This window comes from Salmo trutta, chromosome 2 (genome assembly GCF_901001165.1).
Source record: "Salmo trutta chromosome 2, fSalTru1.1, whole genome shotgun sequence".
NCBI classification, from domain to species: Eukaryota; Metazoa; Chordata; class Actinopteri; order Salmoniformes; family Salmonidae; genus Salmo; species Salmo trutta.
In genome coordinates this window covers 9,379,115-9,395,943 of record NC_042958.1, presented here as the reverse complement: position 1 = coordinate 9,395,943, position 16,829 = coordinate 9,379,115, and the positions used below count along the sequence as shown (strand labels likewise).

Genomic DNA, 16,829 nt, shown 5'->3' with positions numbered 1-16,829 from the left:
TACACTCGATATCTGTTGTTAATTTTTGTCACTAGTCTTTGATTGAAAATGTGTAAAGTTAAAATGATAAACTGCATGCTCGTGACTTTGATGTATTAAGCTATATTTGGTCATGATGGTCCTTTGACATCATTGTCCGTCTTTGTCTATCCCCTATTCAGATCCACACGTCTTTGTCGATCCCCTATTCAGATCCACACGTCTTTGTCTATCCCCTATTCAGACCCACACGTCTTTGTCTATCCCCTATTCAGATCCACACGTCTTTGTCGATCCCCTATTCAGACCCACACGTCTTTGTCTATCCCCTATTCAGACCCACACGTCTTTGTCGATCCCCTATTCAGATCCACACGTCTTTGTCTATCCCCTATTCAGACCCACACGTCTTTGTCGATCCCCTATTCAGACCCACACGTCTTTGTCGATCCCCTATTCAGACCCACACGTCTTTGTCGATCCCCTATTCAGACCCACACGTCTTTGTCGATCCCCTATTCAGACCCACACGTCTTTGTCTATCCCCTATTCAGATCCACACGTCTTTGTCGATCCCCTATTCAGATCCACACGTCTTTGATCAACGGGCGGCCCAGTGCTGACCAACTGACCCCAGAGCTGCTGGACTTCACCTCAGCCCGCTACATCCGCCTGCGTCTGCAGAGAATCCGCACGCTCAACGCCGACCTCATGACCCTGAGCTACCGCGACCCCAAGGAGGTGGACCCCATCGTCACCAGACGGGTACGACTAATACACTTTCATGTTAAAGCACTGCCGCTAGCACTCACTGGCTGTTCTGTTTTCTGTTTAAGTTAAGTGGTGTGTTTAACCAAATTGGTCATTCATTCAAAATACGTGGTTTGAGCGTTGCCTTGAATAACTTTGTCAACATGTATATTTAGCATATTTATGGTTGGTTTTATCAAAAATGCTATTTGCAGCTGAACGTCGGAAATATTAGTTGATATGTCATTTGTCATTTCTCCTAGCTGATTTGAATGTTATAACTTAATTGGCTTTGTATTCCGTTGAAGTCATGTCTTTCTAACTTGATTGGCATTGTATGTTTGTGTTTCCTTGTGCAGTACTACTATTCAATCAAGGACATTTCAGTGGGTGGGATGTGCATCTGTTACGGACACGCCCAGAGCTGTCCTTGGGACCCCGTTGCCAAGGTAACACCAGGCCGTATTCAGTTTTGCCCATTCAGGCTCGGTGGCTGTCATTCAGCTTTTGTTTCATAATGCAGAGTGTATAACTGATTTACTGCCTTTCACATATTGTGTGTTAAACATTTCACATTTTGACTAAATTAAGCTCCTCTTATCAGGGTCAACATTGATTCATTGTTGATCTGTTGTAATTGCTGTAAACACTTAATATAAAGAATACTTTTATCTCAAATTTATGCAATGCGTGGTAGTAATACTTCTTTATTAGAAATATATTTGCCAAACTAATTTGTTTTATAAAGTGAACTAAGCAATCCCAGCCCCCTCGCCCCTATAGTCCCTGGAGGAATGGTACGGTCCAACATCGCTCAGTTGAATTGGTTGCCTTCCTCATTAAGGGCGAATGTCAAGTTAACGCGAGGATGAGAAAGTAATTCAATCAAACTGGCTATTCTCACTACAAGAGATGGGAGGAGAGTGTGAGGAGTGGAATGCCGAAAGAGATTTCTACTTTTCAATTCACATTACATCCTTACCTCACCTTCCGTTGCCGCTGGCAACACAACATTCTTGGTCCGCAGCTCAATTTGACCATAAATATCACAGTAGCTGCTAGCCAGGAAGCACAAACTACAATATTTCTCTCATATATTGTGTACAAATTTGTTTACTTCCCTTTTAGTGAGCATTTCTCCTTTGCCAAGATAATCCATCCACCTGACAAGTGTGGCATATCAAGAAGCTGATTAAACACCATGATCATTACACAGCTGCACCTTGTGCTGGGGACAATAAAAGGTCACTCTAAAATGTGGAGTTTTGTCACATAACACAATGCCTCAGATGTCTCAAGTTTTGAGGGAGTGTGCGCTTGTCATGCTGACTGCAGGAGTGTCCACCAGAGCTGTTGCCAGAAAATGTAATGTTAATTTCTCTACAATAAGCCGCCTCCAATGTTGTTTTTGAGAATTTGGCAATACATCCAACCAGCCTCACAACTGCAGACCATGTGTATGGCGTCGTGAGGGAGAGTGGTTTGTTGATGTCAACGTTGTGAACAGAGTGCCCCATTGTGGCGGTGGGGTTATGGTATGGGCAGGTATAAGCTATGGACAACAAACACAAATGCTTTTTATCGATGGCAATTTGAATGCACAAAAATACCGTGACGAGATCCTGAGGCCCATTGTGAGGCCCAGGTGTCTGTGACCAATAAATGCATATCTGTATTCCCAGTCATGTGAAATCCCTAGATTAGGTCCTAATGAATTTATTTCAATTGACTGATTTCCTCATATGAACTGTAACTGCATAAAATATTTGAAATTGTTGCATGTTGTGTTTATATTTTTGTTCAGTATAGATAGGAGTGCTTAGGGTTATACTAGCATATTTAAGCTACGTTAGAACAAACCAGGCTTCACTTTATAAATGTCTTGGAAGTCATTATGCCTATATGAGGTAAAAGAAAATTGCGACATTGATAATACCCTGGGGAGTTGCTTATTGCCTGGACCTGAGATTTATACACAGTTGATGTTTTAAAGCTACGGCGACAATTTCAGAATGTAAAAGGCTGTTACAACAATTTCAAGTATAAACTAAATAAAACAAGTCTAAAAAATATAAGGAAAATGTCTGTAAATTTTAGCTTTCAAAAACATTACAATTCTGTTTACAGTGTTTCCACTTAGAGGGCGTGGAGACATGACAAGTTCACGTTGTAGTATTATGTGTAGCCGTAAAGTCCTGTGACCCTTCAACTCTCGACACTTAGAAATGCATTAACGTTTCACACAGACGTAAACACACACACACATTGTGACATGACGTGCATACAACACACAAGTGTTACTTCACACCTCATATGGGACCAGTTGTTTGTCTGACAAGCAAAAATGAGGAAACCATTTGTCTGTGTGGTTGTGTGTGTGAATGTGAATGTGAGTGTGTGTTTGTGTGTGTGGTTATGTGAGTGAGTGTGTGTGTGTGTGTGTGTCCCAGTTGACAATAGGACTAGAGCATAAGCACTGAATCAGTTGCTTCTTGCAGCTTCCACTTCACCCATTCCTCTGTCTCTTTCGTCCTCTCAGAGGTTGCAGTGTGTATGTGAGCACAATACCTGTGGGGAGAGCTGTAATGAGTGTTGCCCCGGCTACCACCAGGAACCGTGGCAACCGGGAACCCTCTCTGATGGCAACACATGCGAGAGTAAGCGGAACTTGGTCTTTATGGGCCTAAGTAAAATATCATACTGTCGACGTTTGCCAGTTGTCACTTAGTAAACAAAGACATGAAAATGACATGCTGGATTTAGACTTGATTTAATGTGATCCAGATCAGATGAAATAACTTCTTCACGTTTTCAATGAAATCCACTTGCATCTCTCACTCATTCATTGACACACATCTCACTCATTCATTGACACACATGACAGAGTTTTTTGTTTCCTATCCCTATGGAGATTTTAACTCATTTACATTATGTTTTATATCAATAGCTATTAAGCAGATTTAACCAAGGGGTTTTCCAAGCTTTTAATGAAAATTTGGTATTTTAAATCATCATCTCTCAGTTGTTTCAGCACCTTGACGAAATAGCACATACTGTGTTTACTCCGAGTACAGAATAAAATAAAAAACTGAACAGTTGGTATATATTCTCAATAATAAACTACCCTTCAACTACTCTCCCATTGAGATGCATTAGAAGTTATCTGACCGGTGTATGATCCTCCACCACTAGAATGTAACTGCCACGACAAGGCCAACGACTGCTACTTTAACCAGACGGTGGCCAACCGCAAGATGAGCATGAACTCACATGGTGACTTCCATGGCGGGGGCGTTTGTATCAGCTGTACCCAGAACACGGCCGGTGTCAACTGTGAGACCTGCGCAGATGGCTTCTACAGACCCAACAAGGTACTGTCCCCTCACTGACCCTGTAATTCGATGCCCTCTTTGTGTCTCTATGGTCCCCCGTAAGACATTTTGGCAGGTCACATCAAAATGGCTAGCGGACCGGATTTGGCTCGCGGTCCACCAGTTGAAGACCCCTGCCATAAACCAATGTCCCTTTTCTGTCCCTACGGTCCCCGTAATTCAATCCATCAATATGGCCCCTGTTTCCCGAGGACCCTGTGGTCTTCCTAAGTGGCATTTCTATGCACTGTTTTGTACATGCCCATTATCTTTTGATTGGCTAATAAAATCGTTGTGTGTGCCTGATTATACACACTACCTAGTCTGGGTTATGTGGCTCAGTGAAAGACTAGATTTACTGTAGAATGCAGCTATTTGGATGTGATGGCCCTTGCTTGGATGGATCAATGGTGATTTATTAAACTTGTAATTGCAGTGTGTACCTTGTGTAGAATGTGAATGGTCAATTGTGTATTTGTTTCCTTCTGTGTGTGTGTGTGTGTGTGTGTGTGTGTGTGTGTGTGTGTGTGTGTGTGTGTGTGTGTGTGTGTGTGTGTGTGTGTGTGTGTGTGTGTGTGTGTGTGTGTGTGTGTGTGTGTGTGTGTGTGTGTGTGTGTGTGTGTGTGTGTGCGTGCGTGCGTGCGTGCGTGCGTGCGTGCGTGCGTGTAGGTGTCTCCGCACAATGAGAACCCATGTGTGGAGTGCAGCTGTGACATGAAGGGGTCTTTGACTCCTGCCTGTATCAGAGATGACAACCACGCCAAGCCTGAGAATGGTACAAAGACTCTATTCATTCAGATATTTGTTAATGACATTTTTGGGGATTTGTGTGTATTGTATTGTATTGTATTGTTAGGTATTACTGCACTGTTGGAGCTAGAAACAGAAGAGTTAAATAGCACCTGCCATAACATCTGTTAAATAATGTTTGTTTTCAGCTTGTGTTAAAAACATACCTGCATAGTTCAGTATAGGTCTGAATATCTACCAAAATCATTATGGGAGATGGGTGATAAGGACACTTTTATTTTGGGGATATTCATAAGACTTGAGACTCTACATGTACAGTAATTCAGAGTATATTATATTTAGCTGACAGTAACGTATCACAAATTCTCCATCTAAGTTTTGGACATAACAGCAAAACAATACATACTGAAATTACACTATAGGGCTATGTAGCGCATGTCCTATAGGCTATACTGTACTATACTATAGGCCATACTATACTATAGGCTATACTATAATATAGGCTATACTATTCTATAGGCTATGCTATAGGCTATTCTGTAGGCTATTCTATTCTATAGGCTATACTATAGGCTATACTATACTATAGGCTATACTATACTGTAGGCTATACTATTCCATATGCTATAGTATACTATAGGCTATACTATTCTATAGGCTATACTATAGGCTTTCTGTAGGCTATTCTATACTATAGGCTATACTATAGACTATACTATACTATAGGCTATACTATACTGTAGGCTATACTATTCCATATGCTATAGTATACTATAGGCTATACTATTATATAGGCTATACTATACAATAGGCTATACTATAGGCTATTCTGTAGGCTGTACCATTCCATAGGCTATACTATACAATAGGCTATACTATTCTATAGGTTATACTATACTATAGGCTATACTATTCTATAGGCTATACTATTCTATAGGCTATACTATTCTATAGGTTATACTATACTATAGGCTATACTATACTATAGGCTATACTATACTATTGGCTATAATATTATATAGGCTGTACTATACTATTGGCTATACTATTCTGTAGGCTATACTACAGTATAGACTATACTATTATGAAGGCTATACTATACTATAGGCTATTCTGTAGGCTTTACTGTACTATAGGCTATTCTGTAGGCTATTCTATATTATAGGTTATACTATACTATAGGCTATTCTATAGGCTATACTATTCTATAGGCTATACTATACTATAAGCTATACTATAGGCTATTCTATAAGCTATACTATTCTATAGGCTATACTATACTATAAGCTATACTATAGGCTATACTATACTATAGGCTATACTATAGGTTATACTATACTATAGGATAATATTATATAGGCTATACTATTCTATAGGCTATACTATACTGTAGGTTATACTATACAATAGCCTATCCTGTACTGTAGGCTATATATTACTATAGACTATGCTATTCTATAGACTATACTATACTATAGGCTATTCTGTTCTATAGGTTAAACTATACTATAGGCTATGCTATACTATTGGCTATACTATAGGTTATACTATACTATAGGATAATATTATATAGGCTATACTATTCTATAGGCTATACTATACTGTAGGTTATACTATACTATAGCCTATCCTGTACTGTAGGCTATATATTACTATAGACTATGCTATTCTATAGGCTATTTCATACTATAGGCTATTCTGTTCTATAGGTTAAACTATACTATAGGCTATGCTATACTATTGGCTATACTATAGGTTATACTATACTATAGGCTATGCTATTCTATAGGTTATACTATACTATAGACTATACTATACTATAGGCTATTCTATACTATAGGCTATACTATTCTGTAGGTTATACTATACTATAGGTTATGCTATTCTATTGGCTATACTATACTATAGGCTATACTATACTATAGGCTATTCTATACTATAGGCTATACTATTCTATAGGTGATACTATACTATAGGCTATGCTATACTATTGGCTATACTATACTATAGGCTATACTATACTATAGGCTATTCTATTGGCTATACTATACTATAGGCTGTACTATACTATAGCCTATACTGTACTATAGGCTATATATTACTATAGGCTATGCTTTTCTATAGGCTATACTATCTATAGGCTATTCTATATTATAGGCTATACTATATTATAGGCTATTCTATACTATAGGTTATACTATACTACAGGCTATGCTATACTATAGGCTATACTATAGACTATGCTATTCTATTGGCTATACTATACTATAGGTTATACTATACTGTAGGCTATTCTATTATTTAGGCAAATACTATAGAATAGGCGATACTGTTATATAGGCTATACTATAGGCTATACATTACTATAGGCAATGCTATTCTACAGGCTATACTATACTATAGGCTATGCTATTCTATAGGCTTTGCTGTACTATAGGCTATACATTACTATAGGCTATACTATTCTATAGGCTATACTATACTATAGGCTATGCTATTCTATTGGCTATACTATACTATAGGTTATACTATACTGTAGGCTATTCTATTATTTAGGCAAATACTATAGAATAGGCGATACTGTTATATAGGCTATACTATAGGCTATACATTACTATAGGCAATGCTATTCTACAGGCTATACTATACTATAGGCTATGCTATACTATAGGCTATACTATACTATAGGCTTTACTATACTATAGGCTATACTATACTGTATGATATACTATAGTATATGCTATTCTGTAGGCTGTACTATACTATAGGCTATGCTATAGACTATAGACTGTACTATAGGCTATTCTGTAGGCTATTATATAGGCTATACTATTCTATTGGCTATGCTATTCTATAGGCTATACTATAGACTATAGGCTATACTATACTTTAGGCTATTCTATAGGCTATACTTTACTATAGACTATGCTATAGGCTATTCTGTAGGCTATTATATAGGCTATACTATTCTATTGGCTTTACTATACTATAGACTATACTATTGGCTATACTATGCTATAGGTTATACTATACTATAGGCTATTCTATAGGCTATACTATACTATAGGCAATACTATACTGTAGGCTATACTATTATGTGGGCTATACTATACTATAGCCTATACTGTCCTATAGGCTATATATTACTATATATTACTATAGGCTATGCTATTCTATATGCTATACTATACTATAACTAACTACAACGTTTTCAGACAAGATAGAACGACCAAAGGGGGCGGTGTTGCAATCTACTGCAGAGATAGCTTGCAGAGTTCTGTCCTGCTATCCAGGTCTGTACCCAAACAATTTGAACTTCTACTTTTAAAAATCCACCTCTCCAAAAACAAGTCTCTCACCGTTGCCGCCTGCTATAGACCCCCCTCGGCCCCTAGCTGTGCTCTGGACACCATATGTGAACTGATTGCCCCCCATCTATCTTCAGAGCTTGTGCTACTAGGCGACCTAAACTGGGACATGCTTAACACCCCAGCCATTCTACAATCCAAGCTTGATGCCCTCAATCTCACACAAATTATTAATGAACCCACCAGGTACAACCCCATATCCGCAAACACTGGCACCCTCATAGATATCATCCTAACCAATGTGCCCTCTAATTACACCTCTGCTGTTTTCAACCAAGATCTCAGCGATCACTGCCTCATTGCCTGCACCCGTAATGGGTCAGCGGTCAAACGACCTCCACTCATCACTGTCAAACGCTCCCTGAAACATTTCAACGAGCAAGCCTTTCTAATCGACCTGGCCCTGGTATCCTGGAAGGATATTGACCTCATCCCGTCAGTAGAGGATGCCTGGTTATTTTTTAAAAATGCCTTCCTCTCCATCTTAAATAAGCATGCCCCTTTCAAGAAATTTAGAACCAGGAACAGATATAGCCCTTGGTTCTCCCCAGACCTGACTGCCCTTAACCAACACAAAAATATCCTGTGGCGTTTTGCATTAGCATCGAACTGCCCCCGCGATATGCAACTTTTTAGGGAAGTTAGAAACCAATACACACAGGCAGTTAGAAACGCCAAGGCTAGCTTTTTTAAACAGAAATTTGCTTCGTGCAACTCCAACTCTAAAAAGTTCTGGGACATTGTAAAGTCCATGGAGAATAAGAACACCTCCTCCCAACTGCCCACTGCACTGAGGATAGGAAACTCTGTCACCACCGATAAGCCCACTATAATTGAGAATTTCAATAAGCATTTTTCTACGGCTGGCCATGCTTTCCACCTAACTACCCCTACTGCATTCAACAGCACTGCACCCCCCACAGCTACTCGCCCAAGCCTCCCCCATTTCTCCTTCTCCCAAATCCATTCAGCTGATGTTCTGAAAGAGCTGCAAAATCTGGACCCCTACAAATCAGCTGGGCTTGACAATCTGGACCCTTTCTTTCTAAAATTATCTGCCGAAATTATTGCAACCCCTATTACTAGCCTGTTCAACCTCTCTTTCGTGTCGTCTGAGATTCCCATAGATTGGAAAGCAGCTGCTGTCATCCCCCTCTTCAAAGGAGGTGACACTCTTGACCCAAGTTGCTACAGACCTATATCCATCCTACCCTGCCTTTCTAAGGTCTTCGAAAGCCAAGTCAACAAACAGATTACCGACTATTTTGAATCCCACCGCACCCTCTCCGCTATGCAATCTGGTTTCAGAGCTGGTCATGGGTGCACCTCAGCCACGCTCAAGGTCCTAAACGACATCGTAACCGCCATCGATAAGAAACATTACTGTGCTGCCGTATTCATTGACCTGGCCAAAGCTTTTGACTCTGTTAATCACCACATCCTCATCGGCAGACTTAGTAGCCTTGGTTTCTCAAACGATTGCGTCGCCTGGTTCACCAACTACTTCTCTGACAGAGTTCAGTGTGTCAAATCGGAGGGCCTACTGTCTGGACCTCTGGCAGTCTCTATGGGGGTACCACAGGGTTCAATTCTTGGGCCAACTCTTTTCTCTGTATACATAAATGATGTCGCTCTTGCTGCTGGTGAATCTCTGATCCACCTCTACGCAGACGACACCATTCTGTATACTTCTGGCCCTTCTTTGGACACTGTGTTAACAACCCTCCAGACGAGCTTCAATGCCATTCAACTCTCCTTCCGTGGTCTCCAACTGCTCCTAAACACAAGTAAAACTAAATGTATGCTCTTCAACCGATCGCTGCCTGCACCTGCCCGCCCATCCAGCATCACTTCTCTGGACGGTTCTAACTTAGAATTTGTGGACAACTACAAATACCTAGGTGTCTGGTTAGACTGTAAACTCTCCTTCCAGACTCACATCAATCATCTCCAATCCAAAGTGAAATCTAGAATTGGCTTCCTATTTCGCAACAAAGCATCCTTCACTCATGCTGCCAAACATACCCTCGTAAAACTGACCATCCTACCAATCCTCGACTTCGGCGATGTCATTTACAAAATAGCCTCCAATACCCTACTCAACAAGCTGGATGCAGTCTATCACAGTGCCATCCGTTTTGTCACCAAAGCCCCATATACAACCCACCACTGCGACCTGTATGCTCTCGTTGGCTGGCCTTCACTTCATCATCGTCGCCAAACACATTGGCTCCAGGTCATCTACAAGACCCTGCTAGGTAAAGTCCCCCCTTATCTCCGCTCACTGGTCACCATAGCAGCACCCACCTGTAGCACGCGCTCCAGCAGGTATATCTCTCTGGTCACCCCTAAAGCCAACTCCTCCTTTGGTCGTCTCTCCTTCCAGTTCTCAGCTGCCAATGATTGGAACGAACTACAAAAATCTCTAAAACTGGAAACACTTATCTCCCTCACTAGCTTTAAGCACCTGCTGTCAGAGCAGCTCACAGATCTCTGCACCTGTACATAGCCCATCTTTAATTGAGCCCAAACTACTACCTTTTCCCCTACTGTATTTATTTATTTTATTTATTTTGCTCCTTTGCACCATATTATTTATATTTATATTTTAACTTTTAACTTTCTTCAAACTACAAATCTACCATTCCAGTGTTTTTTTCTTGCCATACTTTATTTACTTTGCCACCATGGCATTTTTTTGCCTTTACCTCCATTATCTCACATCATTTGCTCACATTGTATATAGTCTTATTTTTTTTTCTACTGCATCATTGATTGTATGTTGTTTTACTCCATGTGTAACTCTGTGTTTTTGTATGTTGTCGAACTGCTTTGCTTTATCTTGGCCAGGTCGCAATTGTAAATGAGAACTTGTTCTCAACTTGCCTACCTGGTTAAATAAAGGTGAAATGAAATAAAAAAAAAATAAAAAAAAATAAGCTATACTATACTATAGGCTATTCGATAGGCTTTACTATACTATAGGCTATGCTATACTATAGGCTATACTATAGGCTATTCTATAGGTTATTCTATAGGCTATACTATTGTATCGGCTATACTATATTGTAGGCTATACTATTCTATAAGCTATACTATTCTATAGGCTGTACAATACTATAGTTTTTTTTTTTAATCATTTTTTTATTTCACCTTTATTTAACCAGGTAGGCTAGTTGAGAACAAGTTCTCATTTACAACTGCGACCTGGCCAAGATAAAGCAAAGCAGTGCGACACAAACAACAACACAGAGTTACACATGAAATTAACAAACGTACAGTCAATAACACAATAGAAAAAAAGTCTATATATAGTTTGTGCAAATGGCGTGAGGAGGTAAGGAAATAAATAGGCCATAGTAGCGAAGTAATTACAATTTAGCAAATTAACACTGGAATGATAGATCAGCCGATGATGTGCAAGTAGAAATACTGGTGTGCAAAAAAGTAAATAAAAACAATATGGGGATGAGGTAGGTAGATTGGATGGGCTATTTACAGATGGGCTGTGTACAGCTGCAGCGATCGGTTAGCTGCTCAGATAGCTGACGTTTAAAGTAAGTGAGGGAGATATAAGTCTCCAACTTCAGCGGTTTTTGCAGTTCGTTCCAGTCATTGGCAGCACAGAACTGGAAGGAAAGGCGGCCAAAGGAGGTTTTGGCTTTGGGGATGACCAGTGAGATATACCTGCTGGAGCGCGTGCTACGGGTGGGTGTTGTTATCGTGACCAGTGAGCTGAGATAAGGCGGAGCTTTACCTAGCATAGACTTATAGATGACCTGGAGCCAGTGGGTCTGGCGACGAATATGTAGCGAGGGCCAGCCGACGAGAGCATACAGGTCGCAGTGGTGGGTGGTATATGTGATAGACTGCATCCAGTTTCCTGAGTAGAGTGTTGGAGGCTATTTTGTAAATGACATCACCGAAGTCGAGGATCGATAGAATAGTCAGTTTTACGAGGGTTGAACAGATTGGTAATAGGGGTTGCAACAATGGTGGCGGATAATTTTAGAAAGAGAGGGTCCAGACTATACTATTCTATAGGCTATACTATTCTATAGGGTATACTATAGGCTATAATATTATATAGGCTATACTATTCTATAGACTTTACTATTCTATAGGCTATAATATTATATAGGCTTTACTATTCTATAGACTTTACTATTCTATAGGCTATAATATTACATAGGCTTTACTTTTCTATAGGCTATACTATTATATAGGATTTACTATTCTATAGGCTATAATATTTGTAACGTGTGTCATATAAAGGGAACCAAGGCACAGCGTGTTGAGTGCTCATCTTTACTTTTAATGAAAACACTTAAACAAAGAAAACAAAACGACAGCCAACAGTTCTGTCAGGTTATACTAACAAAACAGAAAACAACTACCCACGAAAACCAAGGGGAAAAAGGCTGCCTAAGTATGGCTTCCAATCAGAGACACCGATAGACAGCTGCCTCTGATTGGAAATCATACCCGGCCAAAACATAGAAATGCCAACATAGAATGCCCACCCCCATCACACCCTGACCTACCTAAACAGAGAAAAAACAGCTCTCTTAGGTCAGAGCGTGACACTATTATATAGGCTTTACTATTCTATAGGCTATACTATTATATAGGCTTTACTATGATATAGGCTATACTATTATATAGGCTATACTATTATATAGGCTATACTATTCTATAGGCTTTACTATTCTATAGGCTATACTATTCTATAGGCTATACTATTATATAGACTATACTATTATATAGGCTATACTATTATATAGGCTATACTATTCTATAGGTTATACTATTATATAGGCTTTACTATTATATAGGCTATACTATTATATAGGCTATACTATTATATAGGCTATACTATTATATAGGCTGTACTATTATATAGACTATTTTATACTATTCTATAGGCTATGCTATTATATAGGCTTTACTATTATATAGGCTATACTATTATATAGGCTATACTATTATATAGGCTATACTATTATATAGGCTATACTATTATATAGGCTATACTATTATGTAGGCTGTACTATTATATAGGCTATACTATTATGTAGGCTGTACTATTATATAGACTATTTTATACTATTCTATAGGCTATGCTATTGTCTTTGTTAACTATACTGTCCCGTCTTGACTGTGCTGTGTAGGTCTGAACCCAGGCCAGTGTCTGTGTAAGGAGGGCTTTGCGGGCGAGCGCTGTGACCGCTGTGCCTTTGGCTACAGGGACTTCCCCCTGTGTTCACGCTGTGAGTGCAGTCTGGAGGGCAGCCTCAACATCGACCCCTGCACAGAGTGCATCTGCAAGGTAACGCTGGGGAACACGGCGCTGTAAAACACAACACTGTTATGGGTTAACTGTGCTGTTAAAGTGGCTAATTTGGATTGTGTGTGTTTGTGTGTATATATGTGTGTGTGTAGGGGTCAGGTGTGGGGTTGTGTGTGTGTGTGGAGGGGGGGGGGGGGGTAACGGTGCACTTGCATGATGATTAACCATAATGTTCCTATAAAACCAAACCCCCTAACCTCCACCGTGTCTCTGTTGCAGGAGAACGTGATGGGGGCTGACTGTGACCTGTGTAAGCAGGGTTTCTTCAACCTGGAGGGCAGTGACCCAGAGGGCTGCACTGAATGTTTCTGCTTCGGTGTGTCTGACGTGTGTGAGAGCTCCCCCTGGTCTATGTCTCAGGTAACATACAGCCACACCCACATCCAAATGCACCCTCATTGTGAATATGTTCCTTTACACAGGAATATACAAACAACTCCAACGGTTCAGCATAGTTTTGGTGGGAGCCTTTAAACTATTTGATACTGTACAACTCAATAACATATAACCAGTAAATTGGATCGGTCTGTGATGTTGTCATGGCGAGTTTATAGAACGAAGAATTCTCCTGGCCCCACAGACTGTGCACTCCAATGGATGGCTCCTTACCACTACAAGCAAACCTGTCTACACGGCACCTCTCACAGATGAAGACAACAACCTCATCATCCCAAACATCACCATGATCCAATTGTACCGTTTTGTTTCTACATGGGCCGCCCCAGAGTCCCTCCTGGGGAAAAGGGTACGTTTCGTTAGTGTATACTGTACCTATAGAGTCCCCTATTCCTTTTCAGCTCAATGCTCCAGTGGCGTTAGCATTAGCTATCTCATTTTGCTGTTCAGATAGCTAATGACCTGCATGTATTAGCTTCAAACAAATAGATTTTACAATCACCTCTCTCTGTCTCTCTCTCTCTCTCTCTCTCTCTCTCTGTCTCTCTGTCTCTCTGTCTCTCTCTCTCTCTCTTGTATTTCTCTCTTTCATTCATTCTCTATCTTTCTCTCTCTCCCCCCCTCTCTCTCCCCGCTCTCTCTCTCTGTCTCTCTTTCTCTTGCTACTGTATTTTTGTCTCTCTCTCTCTCTCTCTCCCTGAAACGATTAGATTTCCACTCGTCCTGTTCTATCCTCCCACTGTGTTAACACAGGGTGCCCTGTAATTATAGTCAAGCAGGGCCAGGCACTTTATTCATCCCTGAGTTAATGATGCTCCACTCGTTAGAAGCCTGTCTAATATGTTTGCTACCCATTAGTCCCTCAGGTGATTACAGTTAATTCATTCATTAAAATGAGTAATTATCTATGGCATGTCCTTAATATCGGGTGGGAGGGAGAGTTAAAGATAGGGGCAGTGTTTATCCTGAAGGGACAGATTTCATGTCAATATTTAGTGTGATGAATTTCCACTATTGCATATTTGCTGTATGTACTGTTTTCTTGAGTGTAACACTCTCTCCTTTTTTCCAATGTTCCCTTTGGTCATTTCTATGTGAAGCTGACATCGTACGGAGGGTTTTTGAGCTACAGCGTGGCGTATGATGTTTCAGTGGACAACGTGGACAAGTCTCTGCCGTCACAGTTTGATTTGATTATCGAGGTAAGCTACTATTGGGCTAACTAAATATTGGGCTAACAGATATTGGGCTAACAGATATTGGGCTAACTAAATATTGGGCTAACAGATATTGGGCTAACAGATATTGGGCTAACAGATATTGGGCTAACTAAATATTGGGATAACAGATATTGGGCTAATAGATTTTGGGCTAACTATTGGGCTTACAGGTAGAATAGCGTTTAGAGAGGCTGCTGGTTTAAAATCCTAGATGCCATTACCTGCCATTGTGCCCTTGAGCAAGGCCCTTAACCCCCCACAACAACAGTTCCCGGGCGCCCAGTGTGGCAGCCTCCGCACCTCTCCACAACCTCTATATGTATGTGTATGTCCTGTATGTGTGTCTTTCAGAGGGGTTGGGTTAAAAGTGGAAGTCAAATTTCGGTTGGACCTTGTGTGCAATTGACCAATAAAGCGATCTGATCTTATCATTTTCAACCTGGCTATGATATTAGCGGAATGGAAGTGCAATGGAAAGCAAGACTAACTAAAACCTTCCCAATGGGCACAGACGTCAGTTCTATTTTTGATTTACATTGGGTTGAGTTGTCAACTAACGTGAGTTCAACGTGAAATCCTCCAAAAAATCCTCCATGACATTGGATCTAGATTAAAAGTTGAGTGAAAAAAAAGACAAAATTCCGTATGCTGATGTCTTTTTCCAAATCCAATCTTGATTCAATGTCAACACATACATTTTTTTGTTTGTTGAAATGACGTGGAAACAACGTTGATTCAACCAGCTTTTTCCAGTGGGTAATTTAAAAGAAACCTCTAGCCCCTAGCCCCTGGGGTTGGGGGCTAGGGTTTGAGTACACCAACCCCTGAACCTACATCAGATCGTCATTGTAAATCACAATGTGTTGCTAACTACCTTGTTTTGATGTGCCACCAGGGGAATGGGAGGACCCTGCGTCAGATGCCCTCCAGGCAGCTCTTGCTGACGCCCCTGCGTGAGCAGCATGTTTCTGTGGAGCTCTTGCCACAGAACTTCCTAGACCTGCACACAGGTCAGAGGGTGGACAGGGACGGGCTGATGACTGCACTGGCCGACGTGGCCGGGCTGAGGATCAGAGGTCACCTCAATGCCAGCGCCGAGGGGGAACTCAGGTTGAGCACGGTATCTCTGGATATGGTAGACATCAATTCTACAAACACAGTCCAGGCCCGGGACGTGGAGCAGTGTGAGTGTCCCTTGGGCTACTCTGGCACATCCTGTGAGGTAAAAACCCAGGTCATGTGACGGTCGCCACATTGATACTGTTTACTACTGTAGGGTGTCTAGACTATTTTGTTAATGATTTGAGCTGCATCCATTGTAAAAGCAAAGCTCATTATGCTTTTCAGTTGGCTTGGTTAGTTAGAGGTAGAAGAAGAGCATGGTGTTAGCAACAATGTTGCGGGTTCAATTCCCACATAACCCACATATTTTTGAATACGTGTTTACTATGTGTCACTTCAGGTAAACACAACTGCTAAATGATTATGTTATAGTTGTCTTTATGTTTGTAGTACTGTGTGTATGGATTCAGAGGAGGCTGGTGGGAGGAGCTATAGGAGGACGGGCTCATTGTTAATGGCTGGAATGGAATGAATGAAACAGTATCAAACACATCAAACATATGGAAACAACGTTTGACTCTGT

General features: G+C 40.7%; 1 protein-coding gene across 2 annotated transcripts in view; it reads left to right on the top strand.

Annotated features, from left to right (window-relative positions):
* The window catches only part of LOC115150111 (laminin subunit alpha-1), a 94,898-nt gene that overhangs the window by 36,766 nt on the left and 41,303 nt on the right, over window positions 1-16,829 (top strand). For both annotated transcript variants that reach the window (XM_029693056.1, XM_029693047.1), the window contains exons 5-14: window positions 565-744; window positions 1,089-1,178; window positions 3,269-3,386; window positions 3,922-4,100; window positions 4,770-4,875; window positions 13,390-13,547; window positions 13,788-13,928; window positions 14,149-14,313; window positions 15,065-15,166; window positions 16,080-16,406. In XM_029693056.1, the coding sequence (XP_029548916.1) occupies window positions 565-744; window positions 1,089-1,178; window positions 3,269-3,386; window positions 3,922-4,100; window positions 4,770-4,875; window positions 13,390-13,547; window positions 13,788-13,928; window positions 14,149-14,313; window positions 15,065-15,166; window positions 16,080-16,406 (1,566 nt within the window). The remainder of the gene's footprint in view (window positions 1-564; window positions 745-1,088; window positions 1,179-3,268; window positions 3,387-3,921; window positions 4,101-4,769; window positions 4,876-13,389; window positions 13,548-13,787; window positions 13,929-14,148; window positions 14,314-15,064; window positions 15,167-16,079; window positions 16,407-16,829) is intronic.